General features: G+C 41.7%; 1 protein-coding gene and 1 long non-coding RNA gene across 4 annotated transcripts in view; one reads left to right on the top strand and one right to left on the bottom strand.

Annotated features, from left to right (window-relative positions):
- Positions 1–6,626: 6,626 nt before the first annotated feature.
- On the bottom strand, positions 6,627–10,591 carry LOC121133133. Its single transcript, XR_005869878.1, has 2 exons — positions 7,725–10,591; positions 6,627–6,802 (listed from the first exon to the last, which is right to left on the bottom strand). It is a non-coding gene; the product is annotated as an uncharacterized LOC121133133 (long non-coding RNA).
- Positions 10,592–10,651: 60 nt separating this feature from the next.
- Depdc1b (DEP domain containing 1B) overlaps positions 10,652–18,053 on the top strand; it is a 57,180-nt gene continuing 49,778 nt past the window's right edge. Inside the window, exons 1-3 of one of the 3 annotated variants that reach the window (XM_040729013.1) lie at positions 10,718–10,808; positions 14,513–14,601; positions 16,480–16,745. In XM_040729013.1, coding sequence (XP_040584947.1) covers positions 16,513–16,745 — 233 coding nt within the window. In that variant the 5' untranslated portion in view covers positions 10,718–10,808; positions 14,513–14,601; positions 16,480–16,512. Of the gene's footprint in view, positions 10,809–14,512; positions 14,602–16,479; positions 16,746–17,013; positions 17,250–18,053 lie in introns of those variants that run through there. The other 2 variants (XM_040729012.1, XM_040729014.1) reach the window with 2 other exon arrangements.

Below are 18,053 nucleotides of genomic sequence, written 5' to 3'. Positions count from 1 at the left end.
AAAACCCTAAACCATTTTAAATACCATTTTCTGAAGGTCTTTGAAAGGTTCGAAGACTATCTATCATCTATCTATCTATCTATCTATCTATCTATCTATCTATCTTAAATATATCTGTATATCTAGAAAACCTAACTTACTTAACTAAAAGTTCTGACTATTATAAGTAACTATCTATAGTCTGTATTTAATTATGTATTATGTTTTTAAAGATCAGTATAAGCACAATACTTAATCAAGAGGAGAAATATACACATCACAAAATTGACCTTGAATTTGTATCAATAAATGAAAAACTATACCAATACAAAGTATTCATTTCCATACCATAATTCTCCTTTTATGTTCAAAATGAGATTGGTTGTGATCATTAACCAATTATAAGCAACCCCATTCAAATGAAAACAAATATTTATAAACAATATGGGAATTTGGATGTCGCTTATTCTAAACTGCTTCGTGCTGGATGGGGGCGCTGTTTATACCATGGGGATCATGACAAAGCTCAGAAACTTGTATAAGTCCTTATTTTCGTGGTCTGTAAGGCTGCATCATCTTAGCTGTCTGAATTGTTGGAACACCTGGCCCACTGCTTCTGGGGGGGTCTTGGTTCATCAAACCACAGAAGCCTGGAAGGAATCCACAGGTTTCCATATTCTGTGGAAACATAAATAAAATATCTTTTCCAAAGTAACATATCCTTATACTTAAATTTTGAAGTCAAGGCATTTTTGAAATATATAAGTTGGATTAATTTAGGAGTATTTATAATCAAGTATACCTTAGAAGTTTTTGAAAAATACAACAGCATACAATATCCAGACTCTCTGTGTATTTTCCATCTTTATGTGGCTTATTCATTTATGTATTATTACTCATTTCTTTTGCTTTTATTTATTTCTCTGAGACAGGGTTTCTTTGGAAATCTGCCTGCCTCTGCCTCTGGAGCAAATCCTACTGGCATGTGCCACCACAGCTGGCTTCTCTATTCATTTACCACTATGTAGTTTCTTTTTCTCTCTCAATCCTATGTATATTTTTAAACACACTGTAAACCTTTAGAGGTTTTTCTTCATCCAAGTCTGACTTTACTGTAATTCTTTATTTATTTATTTATTTTTGGCCACGTGTCTTATCTGTTAAACCCGAGGCTGTTTAAACTGCAGTTTTTCCAAGCGTGACTGCAGCTTACAGCCTCAGTCTATGCTGACATCCAGCAAAACCTGCTGGCTTGGACATGTGGTCACTGCCACTGCTAGTTGTACGTACACACCTTTCAATCGTTAGCAGAGCCTCTTAAAAGAACCTTGTTTTTTTTTTTTTTAATCCTGAGTCAGGAAGACTCCCTTAAGCGAGCTGTATGAGTCTCTGCTTGTCTCTAGCAAAACAGAGCCCACCTGAGAAAATGCTACTACCTAGAAGTTGTGCTTCTCTCCATTCTTTTGTTTCTAAAATCCCTTTTATACTTTTGTCATTTTATGTGAAAATTCATGACCCCACTCCTGGTACCATATGTTGAGTGTAGCCTTCCCCACCATCCTCCTGGGCCCTGCTGCGTTGTCTGAGCCCCCAAATAACTCACAGGACACTGTATTAATTATGAAGCTGTTGGCCGTTTGCTTGTTTCTTACTGGTTATCTCATAATTGTTAATCTAAGTATTTCTCTTACGGGAGAAAGGGTCTGGACCTCTTATTCCTATGGAGGCTACATGATATCTCCCTGTGTTTCTCCTTCCCAGAATCCTCCTCGATTCTTAGTCCCACCTATCTTGCTTCCCCATTGGCCAACAGCGCTTTATTAACATATACACAGGATAGTTTCTCTGATGTGTTCTTTGATTCGATTTGCCAGTATTGAGTATTTTTGCATAAATGTTCATGAGGGATATTGGTTTGCAGTTCTCTTTCTTAGTTGTGTCTTTGTGTGGCTTGGGTACCAAGGTAATTGCAGCCTTGTAAAAAGAGTTTGGCAATGACTCTTCTGCTTCTACTGTGTGGAACACTTTGAGGAGTACTGGTATTCTCCTTTTAATTTCTGGTAGAAATTAAATTCTGCCCTGAAACCATCTGGGCCTGGATTTTTTTTTGGTTTGGGAAACTTTTGATGACTGCTTCTATGTCATTAGGGGTTATAGGTCTATTTAAATTGCTTATATGTTCTTGATTTAATTTTGGTAAGTGATATCTGTCCAGGAAATTGTTGATTTCCTTTAAATTTTAGATTTTGTGGAGTACAGGTTTTCAAAGTATGACCTGATGATTCTCTGGATTTCCTCAGTGTCTGTCGTTATGTTCCCCTTTTCATTTCTGATTTTGTTAATCAGCAAGCTCTCTTTGCCTTTTGGTTAGTTTGGATTAATATTTGACTATCTTACTGATTTTCTTGAAGAACCAAGTCTTTGTTTCATTGATTCTTTTTATTGTTTTCTTTGTTTCTACTTTATTAATGTCAGCCCTCTATTTGATTATTTCCTGGTGTCTATTCAGGGGTGAGTTTGCTTCTTTTTGTTCTTGATCTTTCAGTTGTGCTGTTAATTCTCTAGTGTGATTATTCTCCAGTTCCTTCATGTGGGCACCTAGTGCTATGAACATTCCTCTTAGCACTGCTTTCAAAGTGTCCCATAACTTTGGATATGTTGTGTCTTCATTCTCATTGAATTCTAGTAAGTCTTTACTTTCTTTTTTTATTTCTTTTTTGACCCAGGAATGGTGCAAATGGGCATTGTCCAATTTCCATGAGTTTGTAGGGTTTCTGCAATTTGTGTTGTTGTTGAATTCTAACTTTAAACCATCGTGATCCTATATGACACAGGGGGGTATTCCATTTTTTTTGTATCTGTTGAGGTTTGCTATGTTACCAAGTATGTGGTTGATATTAGAGAAGTTTCCATGTGGTGCTGAGAAGAAGGTATATTCTTTTGTGTTTGGATGGAATGTTCTATAGATTTCTACTAATCCCAATTGTGTCATAACTTCTGTTAGTTCATTTGTTTCTTTGTTAATTTTCTGTCTGATGGTCCTGTGTAGTGGTGAGAGTGGAGTGTTGAAGTCTCCCACTATAAGTGTGTGGTGTTTAATGTAATTTGAGTTTTAGTAATATTTCCTTTATGAATGTGGGTGCCTTTGTATTTGGTGCATAGATGTTCAGAATTGAGATGGATTTTTCCTGTGATGACTATGAAATGACTTTCCTCATATCTTTTGATTAATTTTAGTTTGAAGTCTAATGTGTTCAATTAGGATAGCTACACCAGCTTTCTTCTTAGGGCCATTTGATTGGAAAAATCTTTTCCCAACCCTTGACTCTGAGGCAACGTCTGTATTTGAAGGTGAGGTAGGTTTCTTGTATGCAGCAGAAGGATGGATTCTGTCTTCAAATCCATTCTGTTAGCCTGTGTGTTTTTATAGGGGAGTTCAGACTGTTAATATTAGGGGATATTAATGACCATTGATTGTTGATTTTTGTTTTGAATTTGTTTTTCATGGTGGTACTGTGTGTGAGTTTATCCCTTAAGCCTGGCTTTTGGTAAAATGAGATTATCTATTGCCTATGTTTTTCTGAGTGTAGTTGACTTCCTTGGGTTGGAGTTCCCCTTCCTTTCTGTAGGGCTGGATTTATGGATATGTATTGTGTAAATCTGGTTTTGTCATAGAATATCTTGTGTTCTCTATCTATAGTGATTGAGAGTTTTGCTGGATATAGTAGTCTGGGCTGTCATCTGTTGTCTGAACATCTATCCAGTACCTTCTAGCTTTCAGGGTTTCCATGGTGAAGTCGAGTGTAATTCTGATAGGTCTGCTTTTATATGTTACTTGACCTTTTTCCTTTGCTGCTCTTAATATTCTTTCTTTATTCTGTATGTTTGGTGTTTGATTATTATGTGGCAAGTGAACTTTATTTTTGGTTCAGTCTATTTTATGTCCAATAAGCTTTTTTTCACTTTCATAGGCGTGTCCTTCTTCAGGTTAGGAAAGTTTTCTTCTGTGATTTTCTTCACTATTTTTTCTGCACTTTTGAGCTGGGTTTCTTTGCCTTCTTCTATGCCTATTATTCTTAGGTTTGGTCTTTTCACAGTGTCCCATATTTCCTGGATATTTTGTGTTAAGGATTTGTTGGGTTTAAGATTTTCTTTGGTTGATGAATCTATTTCTTCCAGTTTGTCTCCAGCACCTCATATTTTCTCTCCCATCTCTTGTATTATGTTGGTTATGCTTGCATCTGCAGTTCCTGATCGTTTACCAGCTTTTCTATTTCCAGCATTCCCTCAGTTTTGTGTTTTCTTTATTGTCTCTATTTCAGTGTTCAGGTCTTAACCTGTTTGAATTCTTTCCTCCATCTGATTGTTTTTTCTTTCTTGGTGTTCTTTAAGAGATTTGTTGATTTCTTGCCTTTTTTTTTTTTTTGGTTTGTTTTTTCTTCTATTTCCTTAAGGGATTTTCTTATATCTTCTTTGAGGGCCTCTATCATTTTCATGAAGTTGTTTTAAGGTCATTCTCTTCTGTTTCATCTGCCTTGGGATGTTCAGGTATAGAGTCCCTAGACCCTGGTGGTGTCATATAAGACTTTCTGTTGTTGGATATGTTCTCATACTGTCATCTTCCCATTTCTTCTTCCAGTGGGTATAGGAAGGGTCTCTCCCTCTTCCGGTGGGTATGGGTTCGAGTGTCTATCCTCTCCCCTCTCTGGATGTCCTCACTCTATGCTCGCTCTACTGGAGGGTGGAGGGGTGAGGCAGGAATGGCGACTGACGCTCGATGTTTTGAGCTGTCTCCAGGTCTCTCTACAGGATTCAGTTTCTGGAGGAGTCTGGTGTCCTCCCCAGGTCAGGGGACTCGAAAAGGGAGAGGTTGGCTGGAGGAGCCCCTGGCACTCACTGCTCTACCAGAGTGTGGAGCCAGGGGGAGGCAGGCTCACCTCATTCTTTTTATGCAGGCTGCTGAGACCTGTGTAGCTTAGGGACTGGACCTAACTGTGGTCATAGGGAATGAAGAAAAGCTTCGATCAGGTGACCTTGTGCTTTGATGGAGATGTATCTGAAATAGCTCAGAACCTTAGCATGTTTTCGCCATTGTCTGAACCAAGGAGGCAGGTTTATTGGAGATAAGTGAATGGGAAGGCAGGGTTTTTATATATAGCTGATCAAGGAGGCAGGTTTAGTTAATCTCAGTAGGGTATCTTGGTAGGGAAGCAGTCTCAGTCTGTAAATATCTGGTTGACATTTTCTGCACACACTGCCAACATCTGTACACAGACCCTGGGAAGATTTTGCCAGTCCCATGATTTGGAGGGATTTGGGGACCTTGACAGATTGCCTTTATCAGATCGACCTTGTGGACATGTCTGTGGGGTATTTTATTGATGAATGATTTATGTGGAAGAACACAACCACTGTGCCACTCCTGGGGAGGTGGTCATGAGTAGTAGAAGCAAGCAGGTTGAGCACAAGCCAGACAGAGGGAGGGGGAGAGGGGGGAGGGAGGTGGGGGGAAGGGAAGGGTTGGAACAAGTCAGAAAGCTGCTTTCCTCCATGATCCCTGCCTCTGCTCTTGATAGTGTTCCTGCCCTGAATTACCTCAACCTGTTACCTAGACTGTAAGCTGCTTTTGGTGATGGTGTTTATCTCAGCAACAGAACTAGAACACCAACTGAGCTATCTATCCAGCCCCTGACCTATTACTTTTTTATTTGTTTTACAATCTTTGTACTTATGGAGTTAAGTATTATAATCACACACACACACACACACACACACACACACACACACACACACTATAGGATGATCAAATCAGGGAAATTGGCATTCCCATCTTCTCAAATATTAAAATGTTTGTAAGCACCAGGCGTTGGTGGTGCATGCCTTTAATCCCAGCACTCGGGAGGCAGAGGCAGGCGGATCTCTGTGAGTTCGAAGCCAGCCTGGACTACAGAGCGAGTTCCAGGACAACTTCCAAAGCAATACAGAGAAACCCTGTCTCGAAAAACCAAAAACCAAAAGCCAAAAAACAAACAAAATCCCAACAGCAAAAAACCAAAACCAAACCAAAACAAAAAAAACAAAAATGTTCGAAAGCCTTCAAATCCCTTTCTTCTGGGTCTTTATAAACAAACAATAACTAATTATTGTGTAGCTTACCCTAATGACTATGAACATTGGAAATCATTCCCTTATACCTCTACATTTTTGGTACCCGTTGTTTATCTCCATCTTCCCTCCCACCAGCTATCGTTACCTCTTGATTTTTATTCTATCCTCTACTGCAATGTAATTAAATTTTTAGCTTCCTCAAATGAGCGAGAAAATATAGTGTTTGTCTTTCTGTGCCTAGCTTATTTCTCAATACAATAGGCTCTTCTTCCACCCATGTTGCAACACAGATAAGATTTCACCATTTTTTTACTGGTAGAAAAATATTCTATTGTGATGTTAGATTCTTCATTTCATTTCCTGTTTCTCTTCTTCCTTTTTTACTTTTTAAAGAAAAGTTCTCTTCTCTTTGGAAGTTGAAAATTGAACCCAGGGCCTCATGATTACTATGCCACATTTTAATTTCTTTTTTAAATCCATCCATCCATCCATCCATCCATCCATCCATCCATCCATCCATCCACTGATGGACACTTAGGTTGATCCCACATTTTACTATTGTGAATAGTGCTGTAAGAAACTTGGGAGGCATGGGAGTGCAGCCACCTCTCCAATACACTGATTTCAGTTCCTTCGACTGAACCCAATAATGGGACTCCAACACGCAATGGAGCCACTGGCATAGGAGCAGAGGCACTCTGCATTGTCAGGTCACCTGTGGGTGGAGATTTCAGATATTAGTGAGTTAAGATTTACAAGAAGAACTTCAGGTCATAGAGAATGCAAGAGACACCAAAGACCACACTACTCCACACTCTTGCCCTGATATGAGATGTATCTTCCAGCTACTAAAGTATGTTTTCTCTACAGTCTGCTTCTCCCTCAGAAGGGTTTCCTTTCTTAGATTCTCTTGCTACTGTCCATGTATCTCTGTTGAACTCGTTCCAGTATACAGGAACCCGGAACCACTCCAGAGGTGTTCACTGAACTCTGCTATCCCGCAGCATCAAGAACACATACTCTTTCCACATGTCCCTCTGTCGTTGCAATTTCATGTCCACGATCCTCCAATGATTTTCTAAATGGATTGCCTGTCTCTAGGATCTTTCCCTAATTCATCCAGTAACCATAAGGCAAATGTTGGCTACAAATTGCTTTTCTATCAAATTACTTTTCCAGCTATTGTGAAACACACTTCATTGTTAATACTATTTGTCATGGCAAATATATACCAGAAATTGAACTTGTACTCAAATATGTAAACCCATTTAGCAATGCTCTTTGGTAAATGTGTAGTTAGGACAACTTTTGAACTGCTATGCAAGAAGTGTGAGGTGGCAGCAGGTGAAGAGACAATTATAAACTAAGGTACCAAACTCAAAAGGAAAAGCAAATATACACAACTTTAATGAGTAAAAGGTAGCAGAGGGGCAGACTCAGAAACAAATATGATAGATGATATGAAAATATAAAAGGTAGTTATTTTGTAGAGTAAGTTTACATAAGAAATGACAACTATAGTGTCAATCAAATTTTTCTTTAAGAAATTAATCATTTGAAAGTGTTTATGGCTTTAATTGTTATGTGTTAGTGTATTGTATACATTTATGTTAGTGCATTGCATGCACGCTTTGTACCTGAGGAGGCCAGAAGAGGATGCTGGATCACTGGGACAGGACTTACTGATGGTGGTAAGCCTCTGTGTGTGTGCTGGCCACTGAACCTGGGTCCTCTCCAAGAGCAGCAAGTGCTTTTAGCTGCTGAGCCATTTCTCCAGCCCCAAGAAATGAATAAAACAAAACAAAACAAAACAAAAAACCCGAGACAGTTATCATTGTGTATTCCAAGCTGTCTCTAGATTCTTGATCCTCCTGGTTCTGCCTCCTCAGTGCTGAGATCACAGGCATGAACCCCCACACGTAGAATAGAACTGAATAATTCAACAGTTTAAAATTATATTGGTCAATTGATTGATTGTGTATGTATGTGTTGTTGATAGAGGACAAGTTTCAGGAGTCTGCTCTCTTCTTCCACAATGTAGGTTTGGGTCCCTGGGGATCAAACTCAGGTCTCTAGACTTAGCACAAGCACTTATACTTACTGAGACATTTTGGCAATCTGGAAAACTCACGTTACACTGGTCCTCTGGAAGAACAGGAAACACTCTTAACCACTAAGCCATCTTTCCAGCCTCTGCAAGTGGACATTTTGATGGTTAAAATGCTAATAAAAACCATGGAATGGACACTAAGGGGCATCCTGAAGCACTAAAGTCGCATGTAAGCAGCCAGTGACTTGGGCATTATGTGACTTGTGCGGGAGCTATATTGAATGTGATATCCAGGAACCCTCTGGGTGCCTCGGAGCCACTCCTTGGTCAGAGTGATTGAGAAACACAGCTGTCAACACAGAGTATATTTGAGGCAAGCTGCTTTCTACTGCCCAATTGCAACTTTCTAATGCCAAAGGCAAGTCAGTGAAACAGCCAGTTCTCCAGACACTCATCTCGTGAAGATGTTTGCACCCTGAGTCAGTTTCTATAGCATCTCAATGGCTTCACACTTGAGTGTGTCACAGAAGAGAATGTACAACAAATTATTAAAATTGTTATACTCAGGATGCAGAAATAGATGCAGTGATCTAATCTAGACATAACTGAGAGTTACACTTAGGGTGGTGATAATGTGTTTAAATATATATGATATATTCAGTGAACCCCTTTTCAACCCAAACGGGGCGGGGGCTGAAAGTCAATTAAAGACATTGATTTGATTATTTTTAATTATTCAACTGTATGGTTTTCTTTTTAAAAAACTCAAGCCTGGTAAAGATTACTTGGGTTCATTGATGATAGATTCCTGAAATGTCTTTGGATAAATACATTAGATTTTATTTTGACTGTTCATTTCGATTTTGAAGGTATTAGTAAAACCATCCAAACCAAGTTAGCAAATGAAATCAAACTCTACACAGGCTTTGGTAACAGAAAGCACAGATGGAGGTCCACCTTCTATTAATTATTAGACACGGGATTCTAAGCAAGCTGTTTGACTTCTCTGAAGCCTAGCTTTCTTAATAATGAAACGGAGTTTCACCTATTTACATATCTAGTCAAATGTGAATATCAGTGGCTTGAAAAAGCTCTGGAATACGTCTCACAAATATAAGGATTACGAGTCAAACATAATGGTACACGTGCTTATTCTCAGCTCTTGGGAGAAGGTCACCAAAGCCTGTGTGGAGATCAGGACAGTCTGTGGGTGTCAGTTCTTTGCTTCTAATATGTAGGATCTCAGGGCCAAACTCGGGGCATTAGTCTTGGCGCCACATGCCCTTACTAGCTGAGCCATTTCCTCAGGCCCGCAAATAAATTCTTAACTGAGCATGCCCAGACTTTACTTTGAAATCCTGCTTTTTTTTTTAATGACTCACTGAGTTTAATTAGGGTTGCTTACATAAGCATGGTTGTGGGGTTCTTTACTGGAAGAAAATAGATGATATCTCTCCGCACCCATTAACTTCCAATAACCTCACTAGTGGCCCTCCCTGGTCGGCTGGAATGTTGACAGGCTCCATCGTGTGCATGTCTTGAACAGGTGAAGAAACTTGCTGTGAGTTCCTGAGTGCAACATCCGTATCATAGCCGGAAGACAGCATTTCACAGAACTGCTCCCAATCCCTCCGCTCCTACATTCTTTCTGCACCCTCTTCTACCATGACCCCCGAAAGGGGGTGTTCATATAAATATCCCATGCTCAGTGCTTCTTAATCTCAGCCCTTTCACCAGTTTCGAGCGTCTGAATTAACCACTGCCGATTGCAAAAAGCAGTTTCCACGACCAAGGTGGTGGCTCAGCAGTCTCTTGTCCTGGTCTTCACCGAGGTGTCCAGATACAGATTCTGACTTGGAGTCCCTGAGTTAAAGGAATATCGTATAGAGACTGGTGAAGTCATTTGTCTCTTTGAACAGTTGCAAGTCGGACCAACAATTCCTAAGGGCTGGAAGTTGGAAGGCGATCCAGTGCAGAGAAAACAGACACTTCAACTCCAAAAACAAATGAATGGAACAATTTCAGTCAGATGCAAAATAGAAAAAAGTTCAAGGAGGGAAAAGATTATTGTACTTTATCAAGAGAACAAAACAAAAGATGACCAGGGCTACCGCTCTGATAGTCTCTACGACTCCTCATGGCAGCCTGTTTTTATCTGGCTTTTAAAAGTTCCTCCACTAGGACAGCTGTCAGCTCGCTTCCTTTCATCCCACCCACTTCTTCCTCTCTTAGCTAACCTCCAGATTCTCGGCCCTGGGTGCTGACAATGGTTATCTACCAGGTTCCAGGTAGACTTGACTCACGCGTCGGGGAAAGTCGGGGTAGGGTTTGGGCAGCGCCTTCCACGGCGGGCCGGCGACACCCTGCGCGATCCCGTCACGCCCCCGAGTGTCCGAGCGCCCACTGGCGAGAAAGAAGCATCTTTTTCGTCCAGCTCCGAAAAGGAGAAACCCGGAGTAGATAAACTCAGGACGCGCCCGGCCCCGCCCACTCACGCAGTTCCTGTCACGTGCCCTCGCTCTGTCCAATCAGCGCCTGGAACCTCCAGGCTTGTGATTCAAACTGCGGCGCGGCGAACCCCGAGTCGTGGCCGGCGTTGCCGGGGCACTGCCGCGGCTTGGGTATGGAGCACCGCATCGTGGGTCCCGGGCCGTACCGGGCCACCAAGCTGGTGAGTGAGAGTGCGGGCGGACCCCGCGCCGCGGTCACCGCCGTGACTCGGACGGTGCGCATCCGCTGGGGTCTGCCGGAGCCGGTGGGCGAGCGTCTGCTGGGGTCGGGGCTCACCACCCTGCCCCGCAGCCGGCCGAGGAGGCCTGGAGCCAGCCCCACCAGGGTGGGATGAACTTCCCTGCGGGCGCTGACTGTGCTATGGGCTATGGACGGCGCTTTCGGCCTTAACGGGAAGCGTACACCAGGCGATCGGGTTCCCCTTTGTCTTCGAGATCTACTCTAGCGTCTGGGATGAGATTGACTTTGGGTGGAGCCCTAGGACCACCCCACCCGTGTAGCGCTTGCGGGTTTGCGGTGATCCACGCAAGGGCGTGTCTCCTTCCTGAGTGACACTGTTGACACTCGACGAGTGTCCTTTGTAACGGTGCACAGCACGAAGGTGGATTGCTCCTGTAAAGGTTCCTGCCCCTGGCGTTTCAGTTTTTGTCAGCATCCACTTCACTTAGGGTTCAGCTCTGATAGTTGGTCTGCAAGCCCTGCAGATGTGCCAGCGTGAGGCACGTTTTGGTATTCAGAGACCTAGCTGATCTGTGTTATTACTTGGAGGAAGTAATTTTATTGACCTCTGCCTCCAAAGATTTGCACAACGGAATAGATACAGGCGAAGCCTTTGAGTCTGCGAACCACTCTCAGGTGCATGTTCCTTCCAATCAAGTCTCCCAGCTCTCTGTACTGTAAGAAATATCTTGGGAAAGGTGGGGATGAGGATCCAAACTCTCGTGCATTAGACTCATATTTAGAAACTTACTTTCCTTTCTTTCTAGTGTTTTGTGGAGTCAAGTCACAAACTGACTGATAACCTAAACATGACTAAGTGTCATATGTAGTGGGGATCATTCGCCTCTTTGGAGCGATGAAGGAATTTCACTCTGGCACTCAGAGCTGCGTGCAAATGAAAACTTAGGTGCTGTGAAGTTTTGGAATTTCCCATATTCAGATCACTGTGTATTGTGGCTGACTGAAACTTTGAATAAGGGTTGACTGTTATATCTCCTCTAGGGTAGGAAAAAAAGAACACGTTTTATCCTCTATGCAGTTTATTCACGATACATGTTCAAGGGAAACAAACTGGACCTTGGTATGACAAGTCCTTATTCTGTTTTATGATAAAAATAAATATAATAATTGGACCTGCTTTAAATGTTGATGGGGTGGCCCCAAGCCCGGCGTTGGTGGCGCACGCCTTTAATCCCAGTACTCGGGAGGCAGAAGCAGGCGGATCTCTGTGAGTTCGAGACCAGTCTGGTCTACAAGAGCTAGTTCCAGGACAGCATCCAAGGCCACAGAGAAACCCTGTCACGAAAAACCAAAAAAAAAAAAAAAAAAAAAGAAAAAAGAAAAAAAAAAAAAAAAAAAAAGAATGGCCCCAATAGGCTCATATATTTAAATGCTTAGTCATCAGAGAATGACACCTCTTGAGAAGGATTAGGAGGTGTGACTTTGTTGAGTAAGTGTGGCTTTTTTTGGAGAAAGTGTGTCACTGGGGGTGGCTTAGGTTTCAAAAGCCAACCCCAGCCCAGCATCTCTCTCTCTCTCTCTCTCTCTCTCTCTCTCTCTCTCTCTCTCTCTCTCTCTCTCTCTCTCTCTCTCTCTCCCTCCCTCCCTCCCTCCCTCCCTCCCTCCCTCCCTCCCTCCCTCCCTCCCTCCCTCCCTCCCTCCCTCCCTTCCTCCCTCTCCCTGCTGCCTGCTGATTCTCAGCTACTTCTCTAGCACTATGCTGCCGTGCTCTCTGCCATGGTAAAGGGCTAGGCCTCTGAAACCATAAGGAAACCCAAATTTAACGCTTTCTTTTGTGAGAGTTGCCATGATCTTGGTGTCTCTTCACAACAGTGGAACACTAAGATAGTTGTGTGTCAGGGGCCCATCTCTTCATGGTTGTGGAGGTTCACTATATAGATGTTGCTGGATTCTCTGTCGCATTAATGTATTACTGAAGGAGTTGTAAAGAAAAATACGGTCTTTGGATCTTTTGATCCCTACCTCTCATGGCATTCAAGCCCGTTTTAGGTTAATCAGTTAATTAAAAAGAAAAGCATATGATAATTAATAAAGAACCTTCAGTTTTACCAGAATTTTGCAAATAATCAATTCAGCTTCCAGTTTTATTATTTATTTTAGAAACTTAATGTTAAATATTATTAAGACTTAAAAGACAGAGCAATCACCAGTTTTTTTCTATCTAAATGTGAGGGTTGCTGTTACTAGAAATTACAATTGTTATTAAAAGTAAAACCTGTAGATATTTTCCAAACATAATCCAGTCACGCCTTAAAGCTTTTATTGCATAAATGAATGTTTTGTAACTCATTCTCTCTTGTCCTTCGAGGCTGGCATTTCCTTCCCTTATCCTTGGCCCAGCTCTCTTTCTCTCAACTTCACTCTCAACTTCCTATTTCTTCAGGAAGTGCCCAGAGAATCATTTAGCACACTGTACTTTCTAATAACATGCAACAGCTTCATTTTCTAAGGCACTGATGTCTGGCTTGAAAATAAAACTTTACAGATTAGCTAAAATTTTATGGGTAAAAATTTAATGACAGTCCCAATTCATGACAGTATAAGAGCTAATCAGAGACTTATTCATCCTGATTGGAACAGCTGTCTTTTTTCTTTTTTTTTTTTTAAGACACATAGAAAAATAGTTTACAGAAGACTTCCACTGTGTAGTTTGGAACAAACTGCTAACCTTTTGGAAGGTAGTTACTGCGGGAACACGGTCCATGAATGAAGCTGTGTGAGGAGAAATTTTGAGAACTTGTGAGATAACTCCAAGGAAACAAGGCAAATGTCTTGTAATCTCCGTTTTCTCATAACATGGATTGTTCTTGGGATGTGCTTTCATGTCCCTCCCAGGTGTGATAGGATTAGGTTTACTATAGATTACCCATCATCTTACCTGTGATTATCTAGAATGATGTTTCCAAGCTTGATGTGACCTTGCCCTTGTGACTGTGTACATCTTGAACTCAAGTCAACTTTGCCTGACACTTAGAATACCCTCAGACTATAAATTGTCTGATGCACTAAATAAAGGTTGACATATTCCTTCTGTGTGAGGAGCAAAAACAGTATCCATTTAGTCAGGAATTCACATTTTAGAAGCAAAGGGGAGGCAAGAGCCTCATGTGGGGTGGGATTAATTCCAAGGCACCCCTGGAAGATTGCTGTGGTGTTCTTGGTGTCTCTGGCATAGGCTGTGGAGAGCTGTGACTGTTTTTATTTAGTGATCACTCTGATGCTTGCTGCTTCTGTCAGCTGATTGCCGGGATGTTAACTAGGTCATTGCCATGTTCATACAGCTTCCAGCAGGAGTCAGATAAATGGCTTCCTTATTCTAGACCTATTCACTTCCTGACTTCTTGTCACTGATGCAGTTTCACTCATAAACAAGGTGAAAGAGGCTCAGTTTTCTTGAAGTTATTTAAAAAAGTGACATCTAGAGAGGTCTGGTTTTTTGCCTTAAAGGGACACAGTGGCTCATGTGATTCTAGTGGCATTTGGGAGCAGAAAGAAACTGTATTTTTTTTTTTTTTTTGGTATGGTACTTAACGTGTGCTAAACCTTATTTGCATATGTTACTGAATGAAGGGTCTGGGATTAGAACCCTGCTCTCACCCAGTACATGTTTTCTCCCTTATTCAGAGACTGATTCTGTTCTCTTGAAGTTGTCCAACATCTCCTAGTCAAGGCCAGAATCACTGTACCATGAGCATCGCCAGCAGTGAATTAGAGTGAGTCATTATGCACTGATCTGACACAGGCTGTTTTTTTTTAAAGGTTCATAAACCAAGTGTAAGCTGGGAGCCACATGTCTCTTTGATTTGACTGGAGTGGATTGAACAGGTGCATGCTACCTGTTTCTTAGCAGGCTGATTGTGGGCAACACCTGCCTTTTTTTAAATGGGGGGGGGTCTTGTTTTATAGCTCAGGCTGGCCTTGAACTCACCACATTCATCTTGTCTTCTAATGCAAATCAGGAGACTATGGGTACAGCCAGTACTCTAGCTAGTTTCTATGATTTTGTATATCAGAATCTCAACTTTTTTGAATTTTAGTTTGCTAGAATTGCTGTATCCTACAGAAATGTGGTAACTGTGCCCCAGTACAATCTGCTTACTGGCAGAGAATGGACTGAATCCTGGAGACTCAATGCAGGGGACTGTTCTATATACTCGCTCAACTTTAATGGTTGCACCCACTCCGATAATAAAGGCAGTGGCAATAAATGGGTGAGATATATTAAGTGCCTACTTCAGGGCAGGCACTGTGAGGGCTTTTTATTTCGTATGTCTCTGGTCTTTGTTGCTGTGTAGCTGGAGACACACAGGCTTGGCTAGCAGCTAGTGTGTGGCTGGCCTGCTGGCCATTGGAAGAGCAGGCTGTGAAGTTAGACAGGGCGTCAGAGCCTGGGCTCTGTCAAGTCAGGCTTCTGTGTCCGTGTGGCATCTGAAGACATTATACCTAACTAAACTGTTCTTTCAGGAGCGCCTCAGAACCAACCATTCTCTCAGGCAAGCAAAGGCATGAGAAAACTTGAATGTAATAAAAGAATAGAAGGGGCTTTTCAGTTTTTGCATGTGATTTGAAAATGACTAGCGATGGTTTCACATGGCTTTCTTTGACACATAAGCAAAACCTGATACTTCTTTGTTAAGGTTTCTCTCTCCTGTCCTAGGCCTTTGACATTAGGCAGGTATCATTGCTACCATCCATGTCTTTATTCTTTTCCATGTGATTCCTTTCACACTATGAACAGTCTAGAAGTGTTTGCGGAATGAAGTCATATTAAACATGGGATGTCCAGTAATGGATTATGTATAATGGACTAGATTTTGGGGCATAAAGTTTGGCATTGTTTCACTATATAGTCTAAGCTGGACTTGGGACTTTGCATCAATTCCAGGGTGGTTTTGAACTCAAAGTCCTCCTGCCTAAGCTTCCTTGGTGCAGGAAGTATGTATGCAGCACCAAGCAGCTATGAGCTTAGTTTTAACCAGTACTACACTACCAGGGTTTTCATTCACAGAAATTCAGATTTTCACTACTAGCCCAACTTGCTGGCAGTGTCTTCACTCACTATTCTTTGAATGAATAAAGGATGAACTAACCTTTAGAAGCTGCATTTTGCTTTGTTTCTCTTCTGTAAATAAGTTCTATTTTCGCTTCAAGTGTAACAAAATGACCATAACTTAGACTATTTTAAATGTTCCTAAGTGTATACATCTATGGCATTAATTACATGCACACCATTTTATAATTATTACCTCTCATCAGTTATTCTCCAGAGCTTTTAGAGTTTGAAGGTTGCAAATAAAGTACTAAATCTCCATCTGTTATTCCCATGTTTTTTAATTTTAAAATTTGATTTTATCTGTCTACCTATGTACCTACGTAGCTACCTACCTACCTACCTACCTACCTACCTACCTACCTACCAGTTGTAGATCAATCTGTTTATCATTTAATTAGGGTCTGTATATGCTAAGCAGACCCTAGTCCTAAAGCAGTTTATTAAATGGAAAACTGGTATTCCTTGACTTAAATACTTGGGATGTACTAACTTTTAAAAAACACTAGTCGATAACTAAATGCTTATGTGTCCTTTGTAGTGGAATGAAACGGTGGAGCTCTTCCGTGCCAGGATGCCCTTACGGAAACATCGCTGTCGTTTCAAGACTTACGAGCACTGCTTCGCAGCAGCTGAGGCCGTGGACTGGCTGCATGAGCTTCTGAGGAACAGTCAAAACTTCGGGCCCGAGGTAACTCGCAAACAAACAGTCCAGCTGCTAAAAAAATTCCTGAAGAATCACGTGATTGAAGACATCAAGGGAAAATGGGGTCAGGAGGATTTTGAAGACAACCGGCACCTCTACAGGTAATGGCAGTGTGTAAACCCTGCAGGAGGACCATGGGGAGCCTGAGTGCGTCTGCTCAGCATCTGGAAACTTCCTGAAGTGAAAGAATTTACTGTGTCCACTGAGGCGATGACTCTGTTTGTAAAGTGCTAAGTGCCTAACTGAATGGGCTGTTAAAATAAAACCAATTGCAATTTGTCGGGCTCCATCAGCGCGCCACAGAACAGGCTTTTGTTGCAGTAATTTTCCAGTAGGGAAAAGTTTCCATGCCTTCTGCTTGCCTGGCAGGATGGGTGTAGTAACTTAGTACTTCTAGAGTACCGGAAGGGGAAATGGTACCTCCGGGCTTAGCTTTGCTGAGCTAGGGTTGGGTATTCAGGGGCAGAAGTCTGGTCTTGAAACAGCTCAGGGTACGTGTGTGGGATTAGAATACCTTAACATCTCTGGCTGAGCCCGGCGCTGCAAGGCTGCCTTTCGTGTTTGATTTACTGACAACATTTTATGGTGTGGACATTTACCAGAAGGTAATCTTGGTTAGGGGTGGGAACCAATGTCCACTTCCTTTCTCCGAGTTGGGACCCTGAGACTAGAACCTGCGCAGGCCTGTGCATGGTTCCTCAGTGTCTGTAAGTTCATATGTGCATCAGCAGCATGGCAGGACCCAGGCTCAAGTTGGAAATGAGTTTTATATTTCAGATTTTTTTTGTATTTGGGATGCTTTACCAGTGAAAGTCTATGTAAATATTCTGTGATTTAGAAAGCTCTGAATTCTAAAACACTTCTGGTGTGCAGCATTTGGTATGAGGGCGATGTCACATCGGAGGAGGCACAGACACATACACAGTGGGGCATGACAGGCTCTGAGAGGCGGGTGTGTGCAGATACAGTCGGGCGAGAGAAAAAGATTTGGCAGGGCTAGGTGTCGACACGGAGCTTTGTATGTGTCAGGTGGGCACTCGACAGTCGAGCCTCATTTCCATCCTTAGCAAATGATTTCCCAACCTTTGGATATCCAGCCATATATAAGCAAAAAATAATCCACAATGAATTTAAACCTAAACCTCATAAACTGTACAGCCGTTAATTTAAACTAGATCATATATTTAAGTGTGAGCCCACGGACAAAAGTCCAGGAGAAAATCTTTATATTTGAAGTTAGGTAAAGAGTTGTTAAGATGGGACACCAAAAAAGAAAAAGCAACAACAAATTAGATTATCAAAATGGAAAACTGGATTGCTGTGAGATGGCATTCAGAGCATGGAAAGGGTTGCAGAGTTGGCTCAGCAGTCAAGAACACTCGTTCCTCTTGCAAAGGACTCAAGTTTCA

Source organism: Mesocricetus auratus, unplaced genomic scaffold (genome assembly GCF_017639785.1).
Source record: "Mesocricetus auratus isolate SY011 unplaced genomic scaffold, BCM_Maur_2.0 Super-Scaffold_100020, whole genome shotgun sequence".
Taxonomy (NCBI): Eukaryota; Metazoa; Chordata; class Mammalia; order Rodentia; family Cricetidae; genus Mesocricetus; species Mesocricetus auratus.
The sequence above is the reverse complement of the archived record's forward strand: the minus strand, read 5'-3'. Positions and strand labels throughout refer to the sequence as shown.